Source organism: Pecten maximus, unplaced genomic scaffold (assembly GCF_902652985.1).
Source record: "Pecten maximus unplaced genomic scaffold, xPecMax1.1, whole genome shotgun sequence".
In the NCBI taxonomy this organism is placed as follows: Eukaryota; Metazoa; Mollusca; class Bivalvia; order Pectinida; family Pectinidae; genus Pecten; species Pecten maximus.
Genome location: NW_022982784.1, coordinates 1 through 24,498, shown reverse-complemented (window position 1 = coordinate 24,498; position 24,498 = coordinate 1). Strand labels below are relative to the sequence as shown.

At 35.4% G+C, this 24,498-nt stretch overlaps 3 protein-coding genes and 1 long non-coding RNA gene across 8 annotated transcripts; 2 read left to right on the top strand and 2 right to left on the bottom strand.

Annotated features, from left to right (window-relative positions):
• Positions 1-1,717: 1,717 nt before the first annotated feature.
• Positions 1,718-8,302, bottom strand: LOC117320945 (tyrosine--tRNA ligase-like). 2 transcript variants are annotated; one of them, XM_033875429.1, is made up of 3 exons: positions 7,352-8,302; positions 5,858-6,005; positions 1,718-2,012 (listed from the first exon to the last, which is right to left on the bottom strand). In XM_033875429.1, the coding sequence occupies exons 1-3, from the start codon at positions 7,417-7,419 to the stop codon at positions 1,974-1,976; spliced, it is 255 nt and encodes an 84-aa protein (XP_033731320.1). In that variant the 5' UTR covers positions 7,420-8,302; the 3' UTR covers positions 1,718-1,973. The 2 variants fall into 2 exon arrangements, 1 of the variants encoding a protein (XP_033731320.1); XR_004531189.1 differs by lacking the exons at positions 5,858-6,005; positions 7,352-8,302 and adding an exon at positions 3,510-4,701.
• A 9,965-nt stretch (positions 8,303-18,267) lies between these two features.
• LOC117320944 lies at positions 18,268-22,589 on the bottom strand. Of its 4 annotated transcripts, none has more exons than XR_004531187.1 (5): positions 22,456-22,578; positions 21,150-21,304; positions 20,381-20,460; positions 19,233-19,824; positions 18,268-19,066 (listed from the first exon to the last, which is right to left on the bottom strand). XR_004531187.1 is itself a non-coding variant. In XM_033875427.1 (4 exons), exons 1-4 carry the CDS (start codon positions 22,553-22,555, stop codon positions 19,659-19,661), a joined length of 501 nt encoding a protein of 166 aa, XP_033731318.1. In that variant the 5' UTR covers positions 22,556-22,589; the 3' UTR covers positions 18,268-19,658. The 4 variants fall into 4 exon arrangements, 1 of the variants encoding a protein (XP_033731318.1); XR_004531186.1 differs by having other exon boundaries at positions 18,268-18,933; XR_004531188.1 differs by having other exon boundaries at positions 19,333-19,824.
• On the top strand, positions 18,349-19,432 carry LOC117320943 (uncharacterized serine-rich protein C215.13-like). Its single transcript, XM_033875426.1, has 2 exons — positions 18,349-18,373; positions 18,612-19,432. Exons 1-2 carry the CDS (start codon positions 18,349-18,351, stop codon positions 19,430-19,432), a joined length of 846 nt encoding a protein of 281 aa, XP_033731317.1.
• Positions 22,590-22,849: 260 nt separating the features above from the next.
• Positions 22,850-24,491, top strand: LOC117320942. The gene is made up of 3 exons (XR_004531185.1): positions 22,850-22,921; positions 23,124-23,258; positions 24,475-24,491. It is a non-coding gene; the product is annotated as an uncharacterized LOC117320942 (long non-coding RNA).
• The last annotated feature ends 7 nt before the right edge of the window (positions 24,492-24,498 follow it).

The window sequence follows — 24,498 nt, the reverse complement described above, 5'->3', positions numbered from 1 at the left end:
AAAATTGACATTATCTACGAATTTATTTCACCAGTAGTTTTACATTATAGAGAGATATGAAGGCACTGTGGGGTATTTTTCTATCCCAGAATGCCTCATTCAAGATGGCTGCCAATGTTGGCAGCCATTTTGAATGAGGTATTCTGGGAGAGAAAAATACCCCATAGATGCCTTCAATTCTCTCCCCTGTATCTTGGTTTTCAAATGACATACCTTTCTTTAACTGTATTTTCTTGAGATTTTATCTTTTTAGGTTCTTTTGGACATCTTCTTCTTTCAATATCTGTTGGTGATGATTCATGTTGTATACCAAAAAACATTGGAACCAGATTCATCAGAGGCCTTGGTGATTAAAACAAGATCTCATGACAAATGATCCTGATGACAGGTAAAAAGTTTCTGTCTGTGTATCAGCCATGCTAGATTTGTTACACCCCATTTTTAAATATGTGTAAACCGCCAAACTTTCCAGAATGAGGCTGTGAAGAATTCAACATGGCAGCCTCCATGTGTTTACATCACCTCAGGATGTTTATGGGTTTTAACATTATAAAATATAGCAGGTAAGTTGTTTTTTTAATCATTTTGATCTGATCATAGAATATTTATTTTAAATGTATGAGTATAATATGAAACAGGCAATGCCTGAAAAGAGCGAAGCTAGCTAGTATGCCAATGTGTAACATAAAAATATAGTGATAAACGTTTCGCCGTTTAATAACGAGAAAGTAATAATAACCGGAAACCAGAAAGGCTTTTCTGAAGATGCTATTTCTCAGAAACTTGTGAAATGCTTTTGTAGTATGTATGGTCAATATCAACATGCAAAGGATTTTTTGAATTTGCAGGAATGTTTGCTTTGTGCTGACTTTCAAAACCCAACACTTCTTTTTTTTTATTTTCTGTTTGGGGTTGACCATTTGGAATTGTTGTCGCCCTTGGTTTTGCATAGTACAGTATGTGTGATCATTACCAGAGACATATGAATGATTTATTGCATATAATGTGTTTATATACCAGACATATATCCGTATATACCTAAAATGAGAGTTTTCTAAACAGCAGTTCAACTGTAGGTATATGGCCCCATGTAGTTGAAGGATCAAAACATGACATTGAATACATGCCAATTATTTCCATTGCTTCCTTTCAACCATACTTTTATGTGAATGTCCAAATGAATTGCTGCTGCTTTCACTTCAGAAAGTGTAGCCCAACCATTATTGAATAGCGTATGTGTCCTGTATGTGGAATTAGAAATTGATGTGTTTTGAACCAATTTTTTTTTTTTTTTTTTAAATCTTCCCAGAAAATCCAGTTTTTATGCATATCTGTACAGATGTGCTTTCTCAGTCTTTGAGAAAAATCACAATGTAATGATCATGTAATGATAAACATTAAATTGCATCACTTCGACACCAATGGTGAACATGTAAACTTGATTCACGGGGGCACGTCTAGTCTTATATTTAAAAATAAATACATTTTGTAGCCAGAAATAGCTATATGTTAATTTATATAGGTATTTCTAGCTATTTTTTAATATAAGACAAGACATGTCCCTGTGGTTGATTAGAGGAACAATTGTTAAGTTCCAATGTAGACAGAGCTATAACCAAGACACTGGACTGTTAATTGTCTTTGATTATTTTCCCCTTATCAGCCTTGATACAAAGTAGAATAATCAGTAAGCTTAAATGAGTAATTTAAAATATGTAATACCCAAACCTGTATAGTAAATAAAACTATAAAGTGCAGTACAGTACAGGTCTAACAATGGTATGTCTAGTTATAACCAGAAGTTGATCCAGGATGGATAAAAAATCTAGACAACAGTTACAATTCAGGATGTCAATCAATTTTATTTCTGCTTAATTTCACTATCAATATAACACTTCAGAAAGATGTAGTATTTTGTTGTTCATGGTGCAAATTCAGCAGCTCATATCTATGTAGTTGTTGTTCTAGCCTCTTTATTTTAGCTGCTGCTGACAAAACTTCCAAAGCTGTATCTGAAAAAATACAATAGTTACAAATGTTGTTTTTTTTCTTCATATTTTTCATTTAATGACAACACTCTTAAGCTAAAGCCTTCATTTTTCTACATGTCCGGAGTATGCTTTACACTATCTCAACAAATAGGATGTATATATTCTATGTATGTGCTATTCCCACCATATACATGAAGTCTTTTGACATGCTTGCTGTTTACTTTATAGACAAGAAAATAGAAAACATATGTACATACATTTTACATGTATTTTAATTGGTAAATTAGAAAGCTCGGGATTCATATCAGGCAAGGTCATGGAGATGTTAGAATACTCAGGGGGTGGGGTCGGATAAGATATGTTTACTGATGGTGGATAAGGTCATGGATTAATAACACTCAGGGATTAGATTAGACAGTTTCAAAATTTCACTTGTATTATATTGTAGTAACCGATGTTTATTATAGAGGAAGGAAAATCAAATGCATACAATTAGTGAAGCTGTCACACCATTATGTTTGACTGGTTTATAGATTCAAATGTGGTTAATTAAATATTTAGTTATAGAATATTTTCATTTTCACTCAATGCCAATATGATAATCATCAGGAAAGTGTTCCATTAAAAAATATCACATTATCATTAGATATCCCAAATATTAGTGCCAAGTGGAAGCATTCCAGTAATATATACATTTCATGTGGCAGTGCATTTAGTAATCTGTGAGGGGAAAATAAGGTTAAGTGTGAATCAGATGTAATTTTGCAACATTAATATTGTTGGTAACAGTAACATAGCTGGTAACTACAATGTAAACTTAATGTCTCTACCAACCTTATGTATAATTTGAGAGATTATCATCTTTTAATTAAAACTGGTATTGGGCACCATTGATACATGTATAAGGCATGATCTAAACAATATTATAATTATACATATTTTTGAAAAAAAAGCTTAATTTATGGTACATCACTACAAAAAAAATCCTACTTTCAGTTTTGAAATATCAAGATGGACTGAGAAATCAATGGAAACAAATATTTTGGCATACTATTGAAATTAATAGCTAATGAATTTGATATAATCATATGGACATGTCTCGTCTTATATTTTAAAAATAGCCAGAAATACTTATATATAAAGTCTTCATATAGGTATATCTGGCTATTTTTTTTTATATAAGGCTAGACATGCCCCTGTGGTATAAGTTAACTGTAATAAAAGCATGCATACATGATGAGCGTGTTTCAAATGGTATCAGATAGCCTGGGTTTCCTCTGGCCCTAACACTACACCAGACATACAATGGTACAAATCAGACTGCAGTATAACGTTAGGCAAACCTTGCCACGAGAAAGTGAAAGAAAGATTCCAAACTTTCGCAGTAAATACATGTACTACACATACTTCGTTACACTAGTCTTACTGTACATTACCTTGTTGCTTCTACTTTCGTTTTGACATGCTTTTATACGCCTTCACCCACCTCCAGCTCATTTTTATGTCGCTTTTACTTACGTTTTAGGATCCATGAATTGTAGAATATACAACACCGCCCTCCAATCTATCAGGGTATCGGGGGTAACTGTTGCCAGTTCCCCACGAGCACGTTTTCATCATTTTCTGTTTACATATGTATTCTCGCGGTGTTCAACTGAGGTCCGACAAGTTGACGGAGGTAATGGCGGACAATCGACCTCGCGATCTGATTGGCTAGATTTATATAGCAACCACGTTGCCTAGGAACGACATGGAGGGTGCAACATCTCGATACATTTTCGGCAATCATCGGAAATATGCTCCGAATGTTCCCAGTTCCGTCCTCGAAACCATAACTCGAGCTACATTTTATTCGCAAACTATAACAGATATTTTTTACAAAAATAATAAGTCAGCATTATGAACACACCAACTGGATTTACAGTTTCTGCAGACAAATGGAGCGGGTTACACACGCTCACTTTCGGCAGAAAATTTTCAGGCTGTATCATCCCGTACGACGTAATGCGAAGCTGGACTAGAATACTGTACATACGTGCACGTTAACGGTAAAGAGCTTCGCTCGGGCAGCTTCGCTGCCCGAAGAGCTTAGCTCTTATTATAGAATGAAGCTGTTTTTATCATGATTTACGGAGATTGATTTCTTGATGCTCAAGTTATCACTGACTCAGTGTTACGGAGGTCATTTTTTGCAGATTACAGTAGATTTAGATGGTTTGTATTGTAAAATGGAATCATCTCAGTTCAAAATAATCATTATGAATTGATGTCTTCATAACAGTAGTAAAATAAAGGTTTTGTTTTGTTGCTAGAACTAAAAATACTACCATGACAAACTGCTTTCACTTTCTATTCCCGGAACTGTGACGTCACAGCCATAACTGTCTTGAGTTGTACGGAGGGTATTTTTTGGAGATTACAGTAGATTCAGATAGTTTTTATTGTAAAATGGAATCATGTCAGTTCAAAATAATCATTCTGAGTTGATGTCTTCATAACAGTAGTAAAATAAAGGTTTTGTTTTGTTGCTAGAACTAAAAATACTACCATGATAAACTGCTTTCACTTTCTATTCTCGGAACTTTCTAGAGAGTGTGACGTCACAACCATAACTGTCTGATAAGTTGTACGGAGGTCATTTTCCGTAAATTACAATAGATTTAGATGGTTTTTATTGTAAAATGGAATCATGTCAGTTCAAAATAATCATTCTAAAACTGTGTCTTTTTAACATGGTGTTTTAACATGCTAACATGTTGTTTTAACATGCTGATTTGCTGTTTTGACATGTTTATATGGTGTTTTTAACATGTTAATTAATTAAGTGTGAGAACACTGGATTATCCTTTTATAGTGTGAGAACACTGGATTATCCTTTTAAAGTGTGAGAACATTGGATTATCCTTTTATAGTGTGAGAACACTGGATTATCCTTTTATAGTGTGAGAACACTGGATTATCCTTTTATAGTGTGAGAACATTGGATTATCCTTTTATAGTGTGAGAACACTGGATTATCCATTTATAGTGTGAGAATATTGGATTATCCTTTTATAGTGTGAGAACTTTGGATTATCCTTTTACGGTGTGAGAACACTGGATTATCCTTTTATAGTGTGAGAATATTGGATTATCCTTTTATGGTGTGAGAATATTGGATTATCCTTTAATGGTGTGAGAACATTGGATTATCCTTTTATAGTGTAAGAACTTTGGATTATCCTTTTATGGTGTGAGAATATTGGATTATCCTTTTATAGTGTGAGAACACTGGATTATCCTTTTATAGTGTGAGAACACTGGATTATCCTTTTATAGTGTGAGAACACTGGATTATCCTTTAATGGTGTGAGAACACTGGATTATCCTTTTATAGTGTGATAACACTGGATTATCCTTTTATGGTGTGAGAACATTGGATTATCCTTTTATAGTGTGAGAACACTGGATTATCCTTTGATGGTGTGAGAACATTGGATTATCCTTTTATAGTGTAAGAACTTTGGATTATCCTTTTATAGTGTGAGAACATTGGATTATCCTTTTATAGTGTGAGAACACTGGATTATCCTTTTATAGTGTGAGAACACTGGATTATCCTTTTTTGGAGTGAGAACACTGGATTATCCTTTTATAGTGTGAGAACATTGGATTATCCTTTTATGGTGTGAGAATATTGGATTATCCTTTAATGGTGTGAGAACATTGGATTATCCTTTTATAGTGTAAGAACATTGGATTTTGAAAGTGTCAGTTTCTCTTATTATGGAGTGAGAATCGCAGCTTGAAAGTGTGAGATTGCCTTTAAAATGTTATGGAGTGAGAATTGGAATTTGAAAGTTTAAGATTATCATATTAAGACTTACTAGTCCTATAGGGCTATGTCCGCCAAGTTGACAGTGAAGTAGCGCTATGATTGCCAGCAGGTTACCGATGTGAAGGCTTTCAGCTGTAGGATCAAAGCCGCAGTATACCGTTACTGGTTTAGACAGCTTTTGAACAAGTTCTGGGGTACTGCAGGAAAAAAATAATCATCAGATTTAAATTCATTCATTTCATTCATAAAATAATATAATCTTTTCATTCATAAAATAATATAATCTTCAACAAAAAAATTTCAACCTTGAATGAAAATCTTTGGTCTGTAGCAGAAATCTGGGTTTTCCTGTATGTTAATTTCTAGATTAGTAATGCATTCTTTTCCTGTATGTTAATTTCTAGATTAGTAATGCTTTCTTTTCCTGTATGTTTATTTTTAGATTAGTAATGCTTTCTTTTCCTGTATGTTAATTTCTAGATTAGTAATGCATTCTTTTCCTGTATGTTTATTTTTAGATTAGTAATGCTTTCTTTTCCTGTATGTTAATTTCTAGATTAGTAATGCATTCTTTTCCTGTATGTTAATTTCTAGATTAGTAATGCATTCTTAACTAGTAAGTCATAATATCATAATAGATGACTTTACTAGTACATATATAACTACAGTATAATGTCATATATCAAAACTAATATCATTTGCGTATTCTTGAGGGAAACATAATTTGTTCGGTTGAGCAAATCTTCAGATATGTGATACAATAACAAAATAGATACATGTATGTAAAGGTGTGGGGGTCACCTGTAAAGGTATGGGTGTCACCTGTAAAGGTGTGGGGGTCACCTGTAAAGGTATGGGGTCACCTGTAAAGGTATGGGGTCACCTGTAAAGGTATGGGTGTCACCAGAGCTGTACAGTCAGTTGATATGCGGGTGATATAACTATAGCTACAGTACAGGTATGTAAAGGTGTGGGGGGCCTGTAAAGGTATGGGGTCACCTGAACGTTATAGTCAGTTAATATGCGGGTGACATAACTACAGCACAGGTATGTAAAGGTATGGGGGTCACCTGTAAAGGTATGGGTGTGACCCCCATACCTGTAAAGGTATGGGGGTCACATGAACTTTATATTCAGTTAATATGTGGGTCATGATGTGGTGGGACAGGAGACAATGTCAGGTGGTAATTTGTTCCACTCACATATAGTTTTTGGAAAACAGTTTTTCAAGCAAGGGATTTGGAATGGTGTATTCAAAATGAGAGCTGGTGAATATGCCTGGAATACCCAGTAAGATGAAGTTGTCTTTGGGGGTAAAGACTTAAGTTCTTCTTCCTGTATACTAGTGTATAGGGAATATTATACATGTAGTAAATAAATAAGGACAAAAAAATGACCTCCGTAACACTGAGTCAATGATAACTTGAGCATCAAGAAATCAATATCCGTAAATCATGATAAAAACAGCTTCATTCTATAATATACTCATACATTTAAGATAAATATTCTATGATCAGATCAAAATGATTAAAAAAAAACTTACCTGCTATATTGTATAATGTTAAAACCCATAAACATCCTGAGGTGATGTAAACACATGGAGGCTGCCATGTTGAATTCTTCACAGCCTCATTCTGGAAAGTTTGGCGGTTTACACATATTTAAAAATGGGGTGTAACAAGTCTAGCATGGCTGATACACAGACAGAAACTTTTTACCTGTCATCAGGATCATTTGTCATGAGATCTTGTTTTAATCACCAAGGCCTCTGATGAATCTGGTTCCAATGTTTTTATTATTAATAATAAGAAAATTGATGTAACTTACGGTATATTATAAATTAGCGCTGTTTAAAAAATAGGTAATTTAAATAACGTGATTTAACATTCCAAATCAATAACAAATCGAGACTTCAAAAAAGTGAGTTTTCATATTATAGCTGTTTCAAGAATGTGTAAAAACAAATATTATTGGTCATAAAAATGTCAAAAAATATAAGGGATATGCATTTATAACACTGATAAATTATCTTGTATATATCATATATATAAACAAACCTACCGAGCTCAGCGAAATGACTTACGTGCCACCTCTCTATAATGAATAACGAGGACACCGATTTATTATAAAGAACTGTTTATAATAACTAGTTGTCTTTTTATAACGACCACTATCTATAACGGCCCTCTATCTATAAGACCACCTATCTATAACGACCACCTATCTATAACGACCACCTATCTACAACGGCCCTCTATAACAACCACCCATCTATAATGACCACATATCTATAACGATCACCCATCTATGACGACCACCCATTTATGACGACCACCCATCTATAACGACCACCCATCTATAACGACCACCCATCTATAATGACCACATATCTATAACAACCCTCTATCTATAACGGCCCTCTGTCTATAACGACCACCTCTCTATAACGGCCCTCTCTCTGTTACGACCCTCTATCTGTAACGACCATCTATCTATAACGACCGTCTGTCTATAAGGGCCCTCTAATATATCTAATTATAGAAATATATATCTAATTATAGGAATATATCTAATTATATAGATACCTCTTATTATGGGAATTTATCTCATTATAGAAATATATCTAATTAAAGAAATATATGTCTAATTTTAGGAATTTGATTTAATCATAGAAATATATCTAAATGAAAAATGATAAGAAAAACGACCAAGGATTGATCGCTAATAGGATTAGATTGTACGTACGCAGTAGGCGATAATTACTTATTGAAATAACAGTTTTTAAAAAGTAATTAAAGCTCAAACGTTTGGAGGGTGGTAATATATGAAATTATAAACTTTTGGTATCGTCTTATGATATACAGCGTTATATAGACAAAGATGAAAGACTTTAAAAAGTAAAACACAACCCAGTGTGTCGTGTAACAGAATGCGTTACAATAAACGCCAATTAATTTACATCTGCCAGCAGCGGATTGGGGATTCGAATAACGAATCCGCTGCTGGCAGCGGATTCGTTATTCGATATCCCCAATCACATATAATAAGAAAAATACTTATATGTAAGTGAATCTCTAATCCACGGCTGAAACGGATTTGTTATTTGAATCCAATCGTCAAAATGTCAATAAAAAGAAACATAATTTAAACCTAAAAAAACTGAATCCCCAATCCGCTGCTGGCAGCGGATTCGTTATTCGATATCCCCAATCACATATAATAAGAAAAATACTTATATATAAGTGAATCTCTAATCCACGGCTGAAACGGATTTGTTATTTGAATCCAATCGTCAAAATGTCAATAAAAAGAAACATAATTTAAACCTAAAAAACTGAATCCCCAATCCGCTGCTGGCAGCGGATTCGTTATTCGATATCCCCAATCACATATAATAAGAAAAATACTTATATGTAAGTGAATCTCTAATCCACGGCTGAAACGGATTTGTTATTTGAATCCAATCGTCAAAATGTCAATAAAAAGAAACATAATTTAAACCTAAAAAAACTGAATCCCCAATCCGCTGCTGGCAGCGGATTCGTTATTCGATATCCCCAATCACATATAATAAGAAAAATACTTATATATAAGTGAATCTCTAATCCACGGCTGAAACGGATTTGTTATTTGAATCCAATCGTCAAAATGTCAATAAAAAGAAACATAATTTAAACCTAAAAAACTGAATCCCCAATCCGCTGCTGGCAGCGGATTCGTTATTCGATATCCCCAATCACATATAATAAGAAAAATACTTATATGTAAGTGAATCTCTAATCCACGGCTGAAACGGATTTGTTATTTGAATCCAATCGTCAAAATGTCAATAAAAAGAAACATAATTTAAACCTAAAAAACTGAATCCCCAATCCGCTGCTGGCAGCGGATTCGTTATTCGAATCCCCAATAACGAATAACGAATCCGCTGCTAACTTCAGCCCGCTCGATAGAGCTGCATAGTTCAGTTTATATATTTCTCCTGAAATAAAGCTGAGTTGGTCAATTTAAAAAAAATGTTATAATATTTTTGGTGGGGTAGGACTTGACAGGCGGTACATTTATTTTGCAATGTAAAGCAGTAATTGGTTTTTTTTTATCATACATGTAGTACTGCTTAACACTGTTCAGGTGTGAAAATAGTCTAAAAATTTTTTTTTTTTTTTTTTTTGGTTATCAAAGTTAATTTACTATTTCTACCCGGTACATTAGCTACTTTATATATATATATATATACAGGTGTGACCCTGGAAAACAACACAAGGTGCTGGGTAGTATATCACAGTCAGATAGAGGTTAGAATACAGAATTTAGGTTACAGTTTATCATTATTTTGGTAGCCATGGACGTACTAGATGTTGCCGTGGGGGAAGTAGAACTCCTCGAGTTCACTGAGGAGCTTCGTCCCATATTCCCCACCGGGGGAATGACTTGTGAGGTTTTGGGATGTGGTGACCTGGTTTACAGGACTCTGGCCAGATACCTGGACCACTGGTCTGCCGTTCACAAGCCAACCAGGATCCTTGTGACTTGCCAGGCCTGTGGACGGAACTTCGCCCGCCGACGCAGATCCGACGCCAAGAGGCATGCCCGGAGACATGAGCCCGTGGGACACCTCAGGGAGGTTCATGTTACGAACTCACGGTTCGTGGACCCCGGGGACATCCTTCCTCCCAGACTGGGATCGCCGACGGAGAGGGCGGATCAATTCATCAGGGAAGTGGTCTTTGGGAGCCCAGCATGAATTCCGGAAATGATAATAAAAATGAAAGGAATTATCCATTTTATTAACTATATATTTTTTTCCCTTCATTGTATACTGTAACTGTTAAATTAAAAAAAATGAATGTACATCTCTAAGTTGCATGTCCATCCATCACGAGAATTTGTCCATTAATTTATCAAATGTCCATCTATTAGAAGTGAGTTATTGTACATCAACTCTGTTAAAAGTCATTTCAATGATAATTGACAAGGAAATCTTTAGGGCATTTTTATTGTATTACATTGATAAAGATTACCTTGATCTTTGAGGGGAGGAGTGTGGCGGAATCGGTTTTTAATAAGTTATTAAATTAGGAGTTTTACCCCTTTGTTTGGTCGTGTCATTGTATTAGCCATGTAGGGGAAATAGTTTGTTACCTTTTGGTTCTATTTTTGTTGTGCCGGGTGTTATTATGGCCATATAATCCCGGTATTGTGTTGCAGTGCGCTTGTCGCCTGTTTGTTATGCCTGCCTACTTCGCCGCCATGCTGGCGGAAGTGGTCTTATTTGTAAGGCCGTTTGTGATTGGTCGTCTGGTTACCCGGGGACCAATCGTTTGACTTGTAGGATATATTAACCACTAATTCATATTTATTCAAAATCGGATTGACTGGTAGTCCAATCTGCTTCTTCTGTAAAACAGAATCAGAAACAATTGTACATCTATTATGGGAATGCAAAGAAGTACAGTCATTTTTTGATAACTTTGAATTTTTGTTAGATACGCTAATGATTCCATTTACTTTCAATAAAGAAACTTTCATTTTTGGCATGAGAAACAAGAAAATATATATTATAAAACAGTTAATCTTATATTACTCATTATGAAGCAGTACATCTATAGAACAAGATGTTTACAACAAATTCTATCAGTACAAGCACTGAAACTTACTATTAGAGATAATTACAATATTCAAAAATATGTTTTTATTGGTAAAGATAAGGGAAATATAGAAACATTTCATAAAAGATGGAAAAAATGGGATAAACTTTTACAGACAACACCCAACTCTTGACAATACTTCTCAACTATTTTTTTTTGTTTTTTGTTTTTGTATGTTATTAAGCACATTGCGATAATCTGTTATTATACGAAATGGCACATCTCTCTCTCTCTCTCTCTCTCTCTCTCTCTCTCTCTCCTACATATTATGTACAAAAGTGTTTGCTTTTGTGTATGTTTGTGTGTGATGAGGGTGTGTGTGTGTTGATGTGTGTATTTGAAAGTGCAAAAGTCTGTATATTGACTTTGTTGTGACTGCGAGTGTGAGTAAAGAAAAAAAAATTATGTTACATATATGTCATTGATAATGAATTGCACCTATGATGTGAATATTGCTGCTGCTGCTGAGGATGAAAAAATTGTGAGTTTTATTGAGGGTGAATCATGATGATGATGCATTATGATTGATGATGATGATGATGAGGATGATGGTGATTGAATGATGATGATGATGATGATGATGATGATGATGATGACTATTGATGATGATGATGATGCTGCTGCTGCTGCTGCTGATGATGATGATGATGATGATGATTATGATGATGATGCTTGAAGAGGATGATGATGATGATGATGATGATGATGATGATTGGATGATGATGAGGAGAAGGAGTAAGAGGATGATATGATGAGGATGAAGATAATTGTGAGTAGTGAGGATAATTGTTAAAAGATGATGGCAGTAGTATGCAGGTGATATATTAAAATCATTGATTGTTAATGATATATGTGTTTTGGAAAATAAAAAAAATATAAAAAAAATGTTTGTAACTTGTGGTATCATTTCCGTTATGTTTCCATGACAAATTCTCTTGTCAAATCTACAAGCTTCTGGAAATGCAGCAAGTGCACATAATTTTTATACTTTATACTTATAGCATAAATGTGGACATTGCAAAAATTATCTAGTGCATCACAGAATTATCAGAATTCTGGTGCAAGACCAACAGTTTCTACTATGATAAGTATCTGGTCTACATACATTAGAGTGTACACACTGTGTAATGAAATAGTGAGAATTTATTATCACTATTGTGATTCAAATTTCCATTTTATGTCCGAATTGTCTCCGTATATGACTGGCTAACGATAATGAATGGTCTTTATGTCAGCTAGCTTTAGCAACCGTTACCTGTGATCATCTGTGGTGCAGCAGTATCTTGTCCTGTTTCTTGTAGAAATCGAAATGGCAACTTTTGAACACACTTTTAGATAAATCCCTTTTGTGTCCGATTCCTGTACAAACTCTAGACCACAATACCTTGAAAGTTGTAGCGGCTGTATTTTCGGGAGGACAAAAAAAAATTAGAACAAAACTAAATTCGGTTCCGAAAGTTCTTTCAAAACAAAACGCCAAAGTTTTCTAATTCATACCAAAACACGCCCGCTCCATTCTGATGGAGTTGCAACAAAACTCCATTAAAGCATTTCACCCACAGCGATTGACAGAATTTTGGCTACCTTACGGAAGATGGCGTAATTTGTAATTTCGTATGTTCGATAGGGTTGCCCCACCCAGCTACTGAATAAGGGCCTGTCGCGGGGATCAAACGAATAAAGCTCTAATCAGAACAAGTCACAATAAAGTCGGCTATACCAAACCCACCACAGAAAGGTTCGAACTATTCTAAATCGCGTCGACATTTAAAGATTAATGGGTCATTTTGTACCCCAGCCTGGTGGCGAGTTTACAGCAGTGCGCTACTTGATACGGTAAATTAAAAACCCATACGTATGTATACACAATATAAAACATGAAATTTTATGCTAAAAGTTTATGCTAAATTTCGTGTTGAAAGAATTGCAGGGTCATAGCAATATTGGTGTTGATCATGATCCTCTGCCCCCCTCCCCCTTATTTTTTTAAATTTTGATTTCACTCTGATTGATGGTATTTATAAACAAAGTAAAACGTGCAATCTAGTCCAAAGACGGCAAATTAAGATTACGTCCAATTTAATCATTCTAGTCCATTCCATCAAATTAAGAGCACGTCCAATTTAATCATTCTAGTCCATTCCATCAAATTAAGATCACGTCCAATTTAATCATTCTAGTCCATTCCATCAAATTAAGATCACGTCCAATTGAATCATTCTAGTCCATTCCATCAAATTAAGATCACGTCCAATTGAATCATTCTAGTCCATTCCATCAAATTAAGATCACGTCCAATTTAATCATTCTAGTCCATTCCATCAACTTAAGATCACGTCCAATTTAATCATTCTAGTCCATTCCATCAAATTAAGATCACGTCCAATTGAATCATTCTAGTCCATTCCATCAAATTAAGATCACGTCCAATTTAATCATTCTAGTCCATTCCATCAACTTAAGATCACGTCCAATTTAATCATTCTAGTCCATTCCATCAAATTAAGATCACGTCCAATTTAATCATTCTAGTCCATTCCATCAAATTAAGATCGCGTCCAATTTAATCATTCTAGTCCATTCCATCAAATTAAGATTGCGTCCAATTTAATCATTCTAGTCCATTCCATCAAATTAAGATTACGTCCAATTTAATCATTCTAGTCCATTCCATCAAATTAAGGTCACGTTCATTTTTATTGCTCTAGTCCATTGCCTTTAATAACAGAATTATGAATAACAATAATATGCATGGTTTAAATTTCTGATTTTATTATCTTACGAGTACCTCAATTGTAAAGAGTATTAGACATATGTTTAAATTCCACTTTACCGGTCCAGCGTTCTTCAGGATTTTATCCTTGAGACACATTTTTTAATTGCGTTCATTGTAGACTTGAGATGAGACACATACTGTTTTTAACAAAAGCAAGCGTTTAAAATGACCTTTGACCTTAAGCTTCCCAGTGAATTACTCGGGTATAGGTCACATCACCACAGACTCACAGGTACTTAGAGTTGATATACGGACGCAGACTCACAGGTACTTAGAGTTGATATAAGGACACATCTCCACATACTCACAGGTACTTAAGAGTTAATATAAGGACACAGACTCACAGGTACTTAGAGTTAATATAAGACACAGACTCACAGGTACTTAGAGTTAATATAAGGACACAGACTCACAGGTACTTAGAGAGTTAATATAAGGACACAGACTCACAGGTACTTAAGAGTTGATATAAGACACAGACTCACAAGTACTTAGAATTAATATTAGGACACATCTCCACAGACTCACAGGTACTTAGAGTTGATATAAGGACACAGACTCACAGGTACTTAGAGTTAATATAAGGACACAGACTCACAGGTACTTAGAGTTGATATAAGGACACAGACTCACAGGTACTTAGAGTTAATATAAGGACACATCACCACAGACTCACAGGTACTTAGAGTTAATATAAGGACACAGACTCACAGCTACTTAGAGTTAATATAAGGACACAGACTCACAGGTACTTAGAATTAATATAAGGACACAGACTCACAGCTACTTAGAGTTAATATAAGGACACAGACACACAGGTACTTAGAGTTAATATTAGGACACAGACTCACAGCTACTTAGAGTTAATATAAGGACGCAGACTCACAGCTACTTAGAGTTAATATAAGGACGCAGACTCACAGGTACTTAGAGTTAATATAAGGACGCAGACTCACAGCTACTTAGAGTTAATATAAGGACGCAGACTCACAGGTACTTAGAGTTAATATAAGGACGCAGACTCATAGACTCATAGGTACTTAGAGTTAATATAAGACACAGACTCACAGGTACTAAGAGTTAATATAAGGACACAGACACACAGGTACTTAGTGTTAATATAAGATAAAGACTCACAGGTACTTAGAGAGTTAATATAAGGACACATCTCCACAGACTCACAGGTACTTAGAGTTAATATAAGGACACAGACTCACAGGTACTTAGAGTTAATATAAGACACAGACACACAGGTACTTAGAGTTGATATAAGGACACAGACTCACAGGTACTTAGAGTTGATATAAGGACACATCACCACAGACTCACAGGTACTTAGAGTTAATATAAGGACACAGACGCACAGCTACTTAGAGTTAATATAAGGACACAGACTCACAGGTACTTAAGAGTTGATATAAGACACAGACTCACAGGAACTTAGAGTTAATATAAGGACACATCTCCACAGACTCACAGGTACTTAAGAGTTAATATAAGGACACAGACTCACAGGTACTTAGAGTTAATATAAGGACACAGACTCACAGGTACTTAGAGTTAATATAAGGACACAGACTCACAGGTACTTAGAGTTAATATAAGATAAAGACTCACAGGTACTTAGAGAGTTAATATCAGGACACATCTCCACAGACTCACAGGTACTTAGAGTTAATATAAGGACACAGACTCACAGGTACTTAGAGTTAATATAAGACACAGACACACAGGTACTTAGAGTTGATATAAGATAAAGACTCACAGGTACTTAGAGAGTTAATATAAGGACACATCTCCACAGACTCACAGGTACTTAGACTTAATATAAGGACACAGACTCACAGGTACTTAGAGTTAATATAAGACACAGACACACAGGTACTTAGAGTTAATATAAGGACACAGACTCACAGGTACTTAGAGTTAATATAAGATAAAGACTCACAGGTACTTAAGAGTTGATATAAGACACAGACTCACAGGTACTTAGAGTTAATATAAGGACACATCACCACAGACTCACAGGTACTTAGAGTTAATATAAGGACACAGACTGACAGTTACTTAGAGTTAATATAAGGACACAGACTCACAGGTACTAAGAGTTAATATAAGACACAGACTCACAGGTACTAAGAGTTAATATAAGGACACAGACACACAGGTACTTAGTGTTAATATAAGATAAAGACTCACAGGTACTTAGAGAGTTAATATAAGGACACATCTCCACAGACTCACAGGTACTTAGAGTTAATATAAGGACACAGACTCACAGGTACTTAGAGTTAATATAAGACACAGACACACAGGTACTTAGAGTTGATATAAGGACACAGACTCACAGGTACTTAGAGTTGATATAAGGACACATCACCACAGACTCACAGGTACTTAGAGTTAATATAAGGACACAGACGCACAGCTACTTAGAGTTAATATAAGGACACAGACTCACAGGTACTTAAGAGTTGATATAAGACACAGACTCACAGGAACTTAGAGTTAATATAAGGACACATCTCCACAGACTCACAGGTACTTAAGAGTTAATATAAGGACACAGACTCACAGGTACTTAGAGTTAATATAAGGACACAGACTCACAGGTACTTAGAGTTAATATAAGGACACAGACTCACAGGTACTTAGAGTTAATATAAGATAAAGACTCACAGGTACTTAGAGAGTTAATATCAGGACACATCTCCACAGACTCACAGGTACTTAGAGTTAATATAAGGACACAGACTCACAGGTACTTAGAGTTAATATAAGACACAGACACACAGGTACTTAGAGTTGATATAAGATAAAGACTCACAGGTACTTAGAGAGTTAATATAAGGACACATCTCCACAGACTCACAGGTACTTAGACTTAATATAAGGACACAGACTCACAGGTACTTAGAGTTAATATAAGACACAGACACACAGGTACTTAGAGTTAATATAAGGACACAGACTCACAGGTACTTAGAGTTAATATAAGATAAAGACTCACAGGTACTTAAGAGTTGATATAAGACACAGACTCACAGGTACTTAGAGTTAATATAAGGACACATCACCACAGACTCACAGGTACTTAGAGTTAATATAAGGACACAGACTCACAGGTACTTAGAGTTAATATAAGGACACAGACTCACAGGTACTTAGAGTTAATATAAGGACACAGACTGACAGTTACTTAGAGTTAATATAAGGACACAGACTCACAGGTACTAAGAGTTAATATAAGGACACAGACTCACAGGTACTTAGAGTTAATATAAGGACACAGACTCACAGGTACTTAGAGTTAATATAAGGACACAGACTCACAGGTACTTAGAGTTAATATAAGACACAGACTCACAGCTACTTAGAGTTATTATAAGGACACAGACTCACAGGTACTTAGAGTTAATATAAGGACACAGACTCACAGGTACTTAGAGTTAATATAAGGACACAGACTCACAGGTACTTAAGAGTTGATATAAGGACACAGACTCACAGGTACTTAGAGTTAATATAAGGACACAGACTCACAGGTACTTAAGAGTTGATATAAGGACACAGACTCACAGGTACTTAGAGTTGATATAAGGACACATCACCACAGACACACAGGTACTTAGAGTTAATATAAGGACACAGACTCACAGGTACTTAGAGTTAATATAAGACACAGACTCACAGGTACTTAGAGTTAATATAAGACACAGACTCACAGGTACTTAGAGTTGATATAAGGACACAGACTCACAGGTACTTAGAGTTAATATAAGGACACATCTCCACAGACACACAGGTAATTAAGATCTAATATAAAGGTAACTATTTCTCCTAAAATTACAGAATATATACAAATTGAAGTGCTCTCTCTCTGAAACAGTAAATTGAACCCTACTTTTTGGCATTAAATCATTATTAAATGAACCAAATAACCCAAAACGGTCCCCACAAAATCGGTGCGGAAATATGAAATCACCTCCTTGGAGATTTGTAAAACGAACAAAAAAACAAAGACAAAAAACAATGTAAGTTTTAATCACATTTTAATATTAAGAACAGAAGACAACAATATTACACAATAATATGATAAACATTTACTTCTTCACAATGATAATCATATCTGTGGACTTCGGTAAGTTTAACATTTGTCAATTAGATGTTTTATGGACTTCCTCAAGTCAACACATATATTAAATAAATGATACCCGGGTATTAAACCCTGAATACAGCCAATAAAAAACTGAATCACAGAGACGTGGTACGAGTTCCACGGTCAATAATTACCAGGTAGGTAGTCAACATCACATATTAAATCATTCAGAAAAGTACTACTCAAGACTTCCTCAACAGTCCTCATTTATTTCCACAAGACTTCTCAACAGTTCTCATCTACTCCCACAAGACTCCCTCAACAGTCCTCATCTACCTCCCACAAGACTTCCTCAACAGTCCTCATCTAACACCCACAAGACTTCCCCAACAGTCCTCATCTAACTCCTACAAGACTTCTCAACAGTCCTCATCTACCTCCTCAAGACTTCCTCAACAGTCCTCATCTAACTCCTACAAGACTTCTCAACAGTCCTCATCTACCTCCACAAGACTTCCTCAACAGTTCTCATCTAACTCCCACAAGACTTCTCAACAGTCCTCATCTACCTCCACAAGACTTCCTCAACAGTCCTCATCTACCTCCACAAGACTTCCCCAACAGTCCTCATCTAACTCCCACAAGACTTCCTCAACAGTCCTCATCTACCTTCACAAGACTTCCTCAACAGTCCTCATCTACTCCCACAAGACTTCCTCAACAGTCCTCATCTACCTCCTACAAGACTTCCTCAACAGTCCTCATCTAACACCCACAAGACTTCCTCAACAGTCCTCATCTCCCTCCTCAAGACTTCCTCAACAGTCCTCATTTATTTCCACAAGACTTCCTCAACAGTCATCATTTACTCCCACAAGACTTCTCAACAGTCCTCATCTACCTCCACAAGACTTCCTCAACAGTCCTCATCTACCTCCACAAGACTTCCTCAACAGTCCTCATCTAACACCCACAAGACTTCCTCAACAGTCCTCATCTACCTCCACAAGACTTCCTCAACAGTCCTCATCTACCTCCACAAGACTTCCTCAACAGTCCTCATCTAACTCCTACAAGACTTCCCCAACAGTCCTCATCTAACTCCACAAGACTTCCTCAACAGTCCTCATCTACCTCCACAAGACTTCCCCAACAGTCCTCATCTACCTCCACAAGACTTCCTCAACAGTCCTCATCGACTACAAGACTTCCCCAACAGTCCTCATCTACCTCCACAAGACTTCCTGAACAGTCCTCATTTACTCCCACAAGAATTTCTTTCCAAGCTCACATAATAATACAGATGTCAATTTAAACAGTAATGTTTTCATGATGAACTCTTCAATAACTTTTCTGGTATATCCACTTTTTTGGATAAAAGTTTTTCACCATCCATTTGATCTTTATGTACATAGAATGTCCAGCGATATTCCGGCCCAAGTTCAATGTCCAGCTTATTGATTGTCCAGGTCGGAACTTGGCTCTTTGGTGTCCTGAAAAAAGGAGAAAAATAATAAACAGTTGTACACAAGTCTCAATTTCACTTTGAACAAAGACACAAATTATATAACGACATCATGTGTCCTATTTAAGTACAATTGTATGTTGAATAATGGAGAGAGTTCTAGAACACTATCTCTCTTGTAGAAGGGAGATAACTTTAAAATACTTCCACTTTTAAAACGGAGAGAATTCTAAAATAATTTCTCTTATACAAGGGAGAGAACTCTAGAATATTGCCTCTTCTAACAGGGAGAGAGTTATAGAATACTCCATCTTGTACAAATTTCCTCTTCTTCTCAGTCATTATCATAAATTACAGTGCTTGTCATTTATAACTAGTATAAATACCACAGTGAGGTAGTCTGGTAATGAGGTAGGTGCATGCAGCAAGATATAGCAGGCATATTCTTTCCCCGCTCCTGCGCAGGTGACCAATATTAATATTTGAACTGTTAGTGTCAGAGAGAGAATTAACTTTAAGACAAAAAAGTTTTTTTTGTAAATACAAATTAAACCAATGTTATCGCCCAACAGGAAGTGACTTACTCCATGGTAACGGGAGGTCTTGTTGCCCAGAGGTACAAATAAGCAGAGGGTCCCTTAGAACCTGTTACCGGAATCTTCAACTGAAAATAAAAGAAATTGTTTAATATGTATTTCTACAATATCCGGTTGTCAAAGATTGTTATTTACTCATCATTTAGTAACAAAAGTTGGTATTCTTGGAACCAATGTTGGTTTTGAATTCGTGTCGTTAGAATTAGTGTCTTTTTCTTCTGAATTGGTGTCTTTTGAAATAGTGTCATTCTTTTCTGAATCGGTGTCTTTAGAATTCGTGTCTTTAGAATAAGTGTCTTTTTCTTCTGAATTGGTGTCTTTGAAATAGTGTCATTCTCTTCTGAATTGGTGTCTTTAGAATTGATTGGAAATTAATAAATTGACTCTTGGTTGAATTCAGACACTAGAATGTGAACCAAAAAGAGCAGTTATTGCATGGAAACTAATATGTAAGCTATTCTATTTTTGTCCACATAATACAGTCCAATAACAAGCTATTTCACAGACAAAAAATGTTACTCTGTTTCTTTATTACCGAGTCAGCAATCTTTGTGAAATTTTAAAAGGTATCGTAAATCGGTGAAACTGGAAGAAGTTTTGGGTCAGTCTTTGAGAACACCAGAAAGACATGGAAACTCCAGAAGGCAGGAAACTATCTTCCTAATTACCAATTACCCTCCAAGAATGAGGCAAAATGGCCCCATCATAATCCAGTGAAAAAAAAAACATGAATCATTTTGTATATGATTGTAGCTACCTTAGCATTTCCAGCCAATGGATCGACCTTGTTGTCATCAGGATTTTTGGATATATGTTGCATTTTTAAAGGACTTCCCAACCTTTCCATGACAACATCATAACCCTGCAGTATTCCAAGGGCTTGTCTCACATAGGGTTCAGTTTGGATGTTTTCTGAAACACAAAAACGTGATGACAGATGTTCGATTAATTTTTTATCAGTGTGAGCCACACTATATGATGTCATCGATATTTGACATCTTATAACATTCTAAGACATTTCAAAACATTCTATAATACCCTATAACATTTCATAACATTTTATGAAATTCTATAACATTTCATGGTATGCTATAACATTTTATAATATTTTATAACATTTCGTGATATTCTTTATAACATTTCATGGTATTCTATATAACATTTCATAATATTCTATAACATTCTATAACATTTCATAATATTCTATGACATTTCATGATATTCTAAAACATTTCATGATATTCTATAACATATCATGGTATTCTATAACACTTCATAATATTCTATAACAGTTCATAACATTCTATAACACTTCATGATATTCTACAACATTCTATACTATTCTATAACATTTCATAATATTCTATAACATTTTATAAAATTCTTTAACATTTCATAATATTTCATAACATTCTAACATTTCATAACATGCTATCACATTTCATGATATTCAATAACATATCATAATACCCTATAACATTTCATGATATTCTATAACATTTCATTGTATTCTATAACAATTAATGATATTCTATAACATTTCGCGATTTCTATAAAACTTCATGATATTCTTTAACATTTCACAACATTCTATAATACCCTTTACTATTTCATGATCCTCTATATAACATTTCATTGTATTCTTTAACACTTAATGATATTCTATAACATTTCATAATATTCTGTAAAACTTCATATTATTCTATAACATTTCATGATATTCTATAGGCTTAATATTAACATCCTAATTATATCATAACATTTTATTAAATTATATTACATTCTACAGACTACATTATATAATAGATCTAGTTCATAACATTCTACATTTCATAATATTCTATAACATCCTTTAACTTTCTATAATATTTTTAAGCAATTAGGCCAGTCGCTTAATTTTAAAATTTTATATCATAACAATCCACATAGACTTAGATCAGTAGATAATGGAGCTAGCCGCCCTAATCAATAACCGAGTATAGGCCAAGCAGACGATGTCAGTGTCCTTGAACTACATGTAGGACAAGTTAAGCAATTCTTCGCCTGCATTAAGTATGTGTTACCTTGATCAACTCTTTGTTTATAAATCTGGAATCCGAAAAAGGTCGCTGCGAGACATCCAACTGAGCCTACAGCGATTTCGGCCAAACTAATTCGTGACATTGTAACTCACGTTGTTTTGGTTAGAAACATCTGATTGAGCAAGATTGACTTGGAGCAGTGTAAATAACGGATACTGTGCCGTGCAGGTTCTACGAGCTATGTCCCCTTAACATACCTTAGACGAAATTCATCTTGATCCCCCCCCCCCCCCCCCCCCCCAGATAACATGAAAGAAACGGAATGAGTATCAGAAAGTGTTTTATCCAGACATCAATTCAGTCATGAACACAAAGTTCCCTAAATTATGAACATTACTGTACAGCGCGTGTACAGAATATATCCGGTATTTACCCCGCGCCACCGATTTTCCAAGATGGCCGCGCCCATTAGTTGGAGCATGAGAAGATTTTACATCAATGCTTTTAGGTAATATGGTTCTTTTACTGTCGTTTGTACGATGTTATGTCGTCTCTTAGCTTTACCTTCTAATTTGCTTTAGAGGAGACGTCAATTTAATTGGTAGAGTAGATCTCTGCGTCCTGAAAACCGAAACTTCTAAATTTGTGCAAGGGGAATTTCCTTCTAGGCCTACTCGATCCCACAATAAAATAAGATTTATTGATTTCAGATACCATATCCGATGCCAGCATGTTGGCTTGCAGATACAGCTTTCCAATAGGAGACCATACAACACAAAGGCTCCACGGAACATATTAACCCTTCACGACAGAGGCATCTTTCAAAATGTCTATCCCAGTGGCAGGTAACAAAATGTTGAGAATTTCAGCTCTATATTTCGAAGTAAATGTATTAGATATTAAGAAACTGAGCCTCAAACGCTTAACACTAAGCTAAAAGGAAATTCACTCTAGCCTGAGCTAGTAAGGTGACCTCTACTTCATACACTATCCAGTTTTACACTACTCCCTCCTTCACAAAAGCATGTTGAACACTATATACCCCTGAGTATGAAAGCCCTGTCCCATACTACATGTATAATATTCCCTATACAGGAAGAAGAAACGAAGTCTTTACCCCCAAAGACAACTTCATCTTACTGGGTATTCCAGGCATATTCCCCAGCTCTCATTTTGAATACACCATTCCATATCCCTTGCTTGAAAACTTTTTTTCCAAAAACTATATGTGAGTGGAACAAATTACCACCTGACATTGTCTCCTGTCCCACCACATCCTGACCCGCATATTAACTGAATATAAAGTTCATGTGACACCCATACCTTTACAGGTGACCCCCATACCTGAACAGGTGACCCCAATACCTTTACAGGTGACCCCCATACCTTTACAGGTGACACCCATACCTTTACAGGTGACCCCCATACCTTTACAGGTGATCCCCATACCTTTACAGGTGACCCAATACCTTTACAGGTGACCCCCATACCTTTACAGGTGACCCCACACCTTTACAGGTGACCCCCATACCTTTACAGGTGACACCCATACCTTTACAGGTGACCCCATACCTTTACAGGTGACCCCCACACCTTTACATACCTGTACTGTAGTTATATGTCACCCGCATAGTAACTGACTGTAAAGCTCAGGTGACCCCATACCTTTACAGGTGACCCTCATACCTTTACACACCTGTATCTATTTTGTTATTGTATCACATATCTGAAGATTTGCTCAACCTAACAAATTATGTTTCCCCCAAAGATACGGATATGATATTAGTTTTGATATATGACGGTGTACTTTAGTTATATATGTACTAGTAAATTCATCTATTGTGATATTATGACTTACTAGTTAAGAATGCATTACTAATCTTGAAATTAACATACAGGAAAAGAATGCATTACTAATCTAAAAATTAAAATACAGGAAAACAGATTTCTACTACAGCCCAAAGGTTTTTATTCAAGGTTGAACATTTTTTTGTTGAAGATTATATTATTTTATGAATGAAATGAATGAATTTAAATCTGATGATTATTTTTTTCCTGCAGTACCCCAGAACTTGTTCGTAACGT

What these genes read in the sequence shown, in the direction of transcription:
- LOC117320945 (XM_033875429.1), bottom strand. Translation starts at nt 7,419, where the DNA reads ATGGCAGCCTCCATGTGTTTACATCACCTCAGGATGTTTATGGGTTTT. An exon ending in AACATTATACAATATAGCAG is followed by an intron (nt 6,006 to 7,351) that starts GTAAGTTTTTTT and finishes TTTTTCCTGCAG; the next exon opens with TACCCCAGAACTTGTTCAAA. An exon ending in GACATAGCCCTATAGGACTA is followed by an intron (nt 2,013 to 5,857) that starts GTAAGTCTTAAT and finishes GTATTTTTTCAG; the next exon opens with ATACAGCTTTGGAAGTTTTG.
- LOC117320943 (XM_033875426.1), top strand. Translation starts at nt 18,349, where the DNA reads ATGATAATCATATCTGTGGACTTCG. An exon ending in AATCATATCTGTGGACTTCG is followed by an intron (nt 18,374 to 18,611) that starts GTAAGTTTAACA and finishes TATTTCCACAAG; the next exon opens with ACTTCTCAACAGTTCTCATC.
- LOC117320944 (XM_033875427.1), bottom strand. Translation starts at nt 22,555, where the DNA reads ATGTCACGAATTAGTTTGGCCGAAATCGCTGTAGGCTCAGTTGGATGT. An exon ending in TAAACAAAGAGTTGATCAAG is followed by an intron (nt 21,305 to 22,455) that starts GTAACACATACT and finishes TTTGTGTTTCAG; the next exon opens with AAAACATCCAAACTGAACCC. An exon ending in AGACCTCCCGTTACCATGGA is followed by an intron (nt 19,825 to 20,380) that starts GTAAGTCACTTC and finishes TCCTTTTTTCAG; the next exon opens with GACACCAAAGAGCCAAGTTC.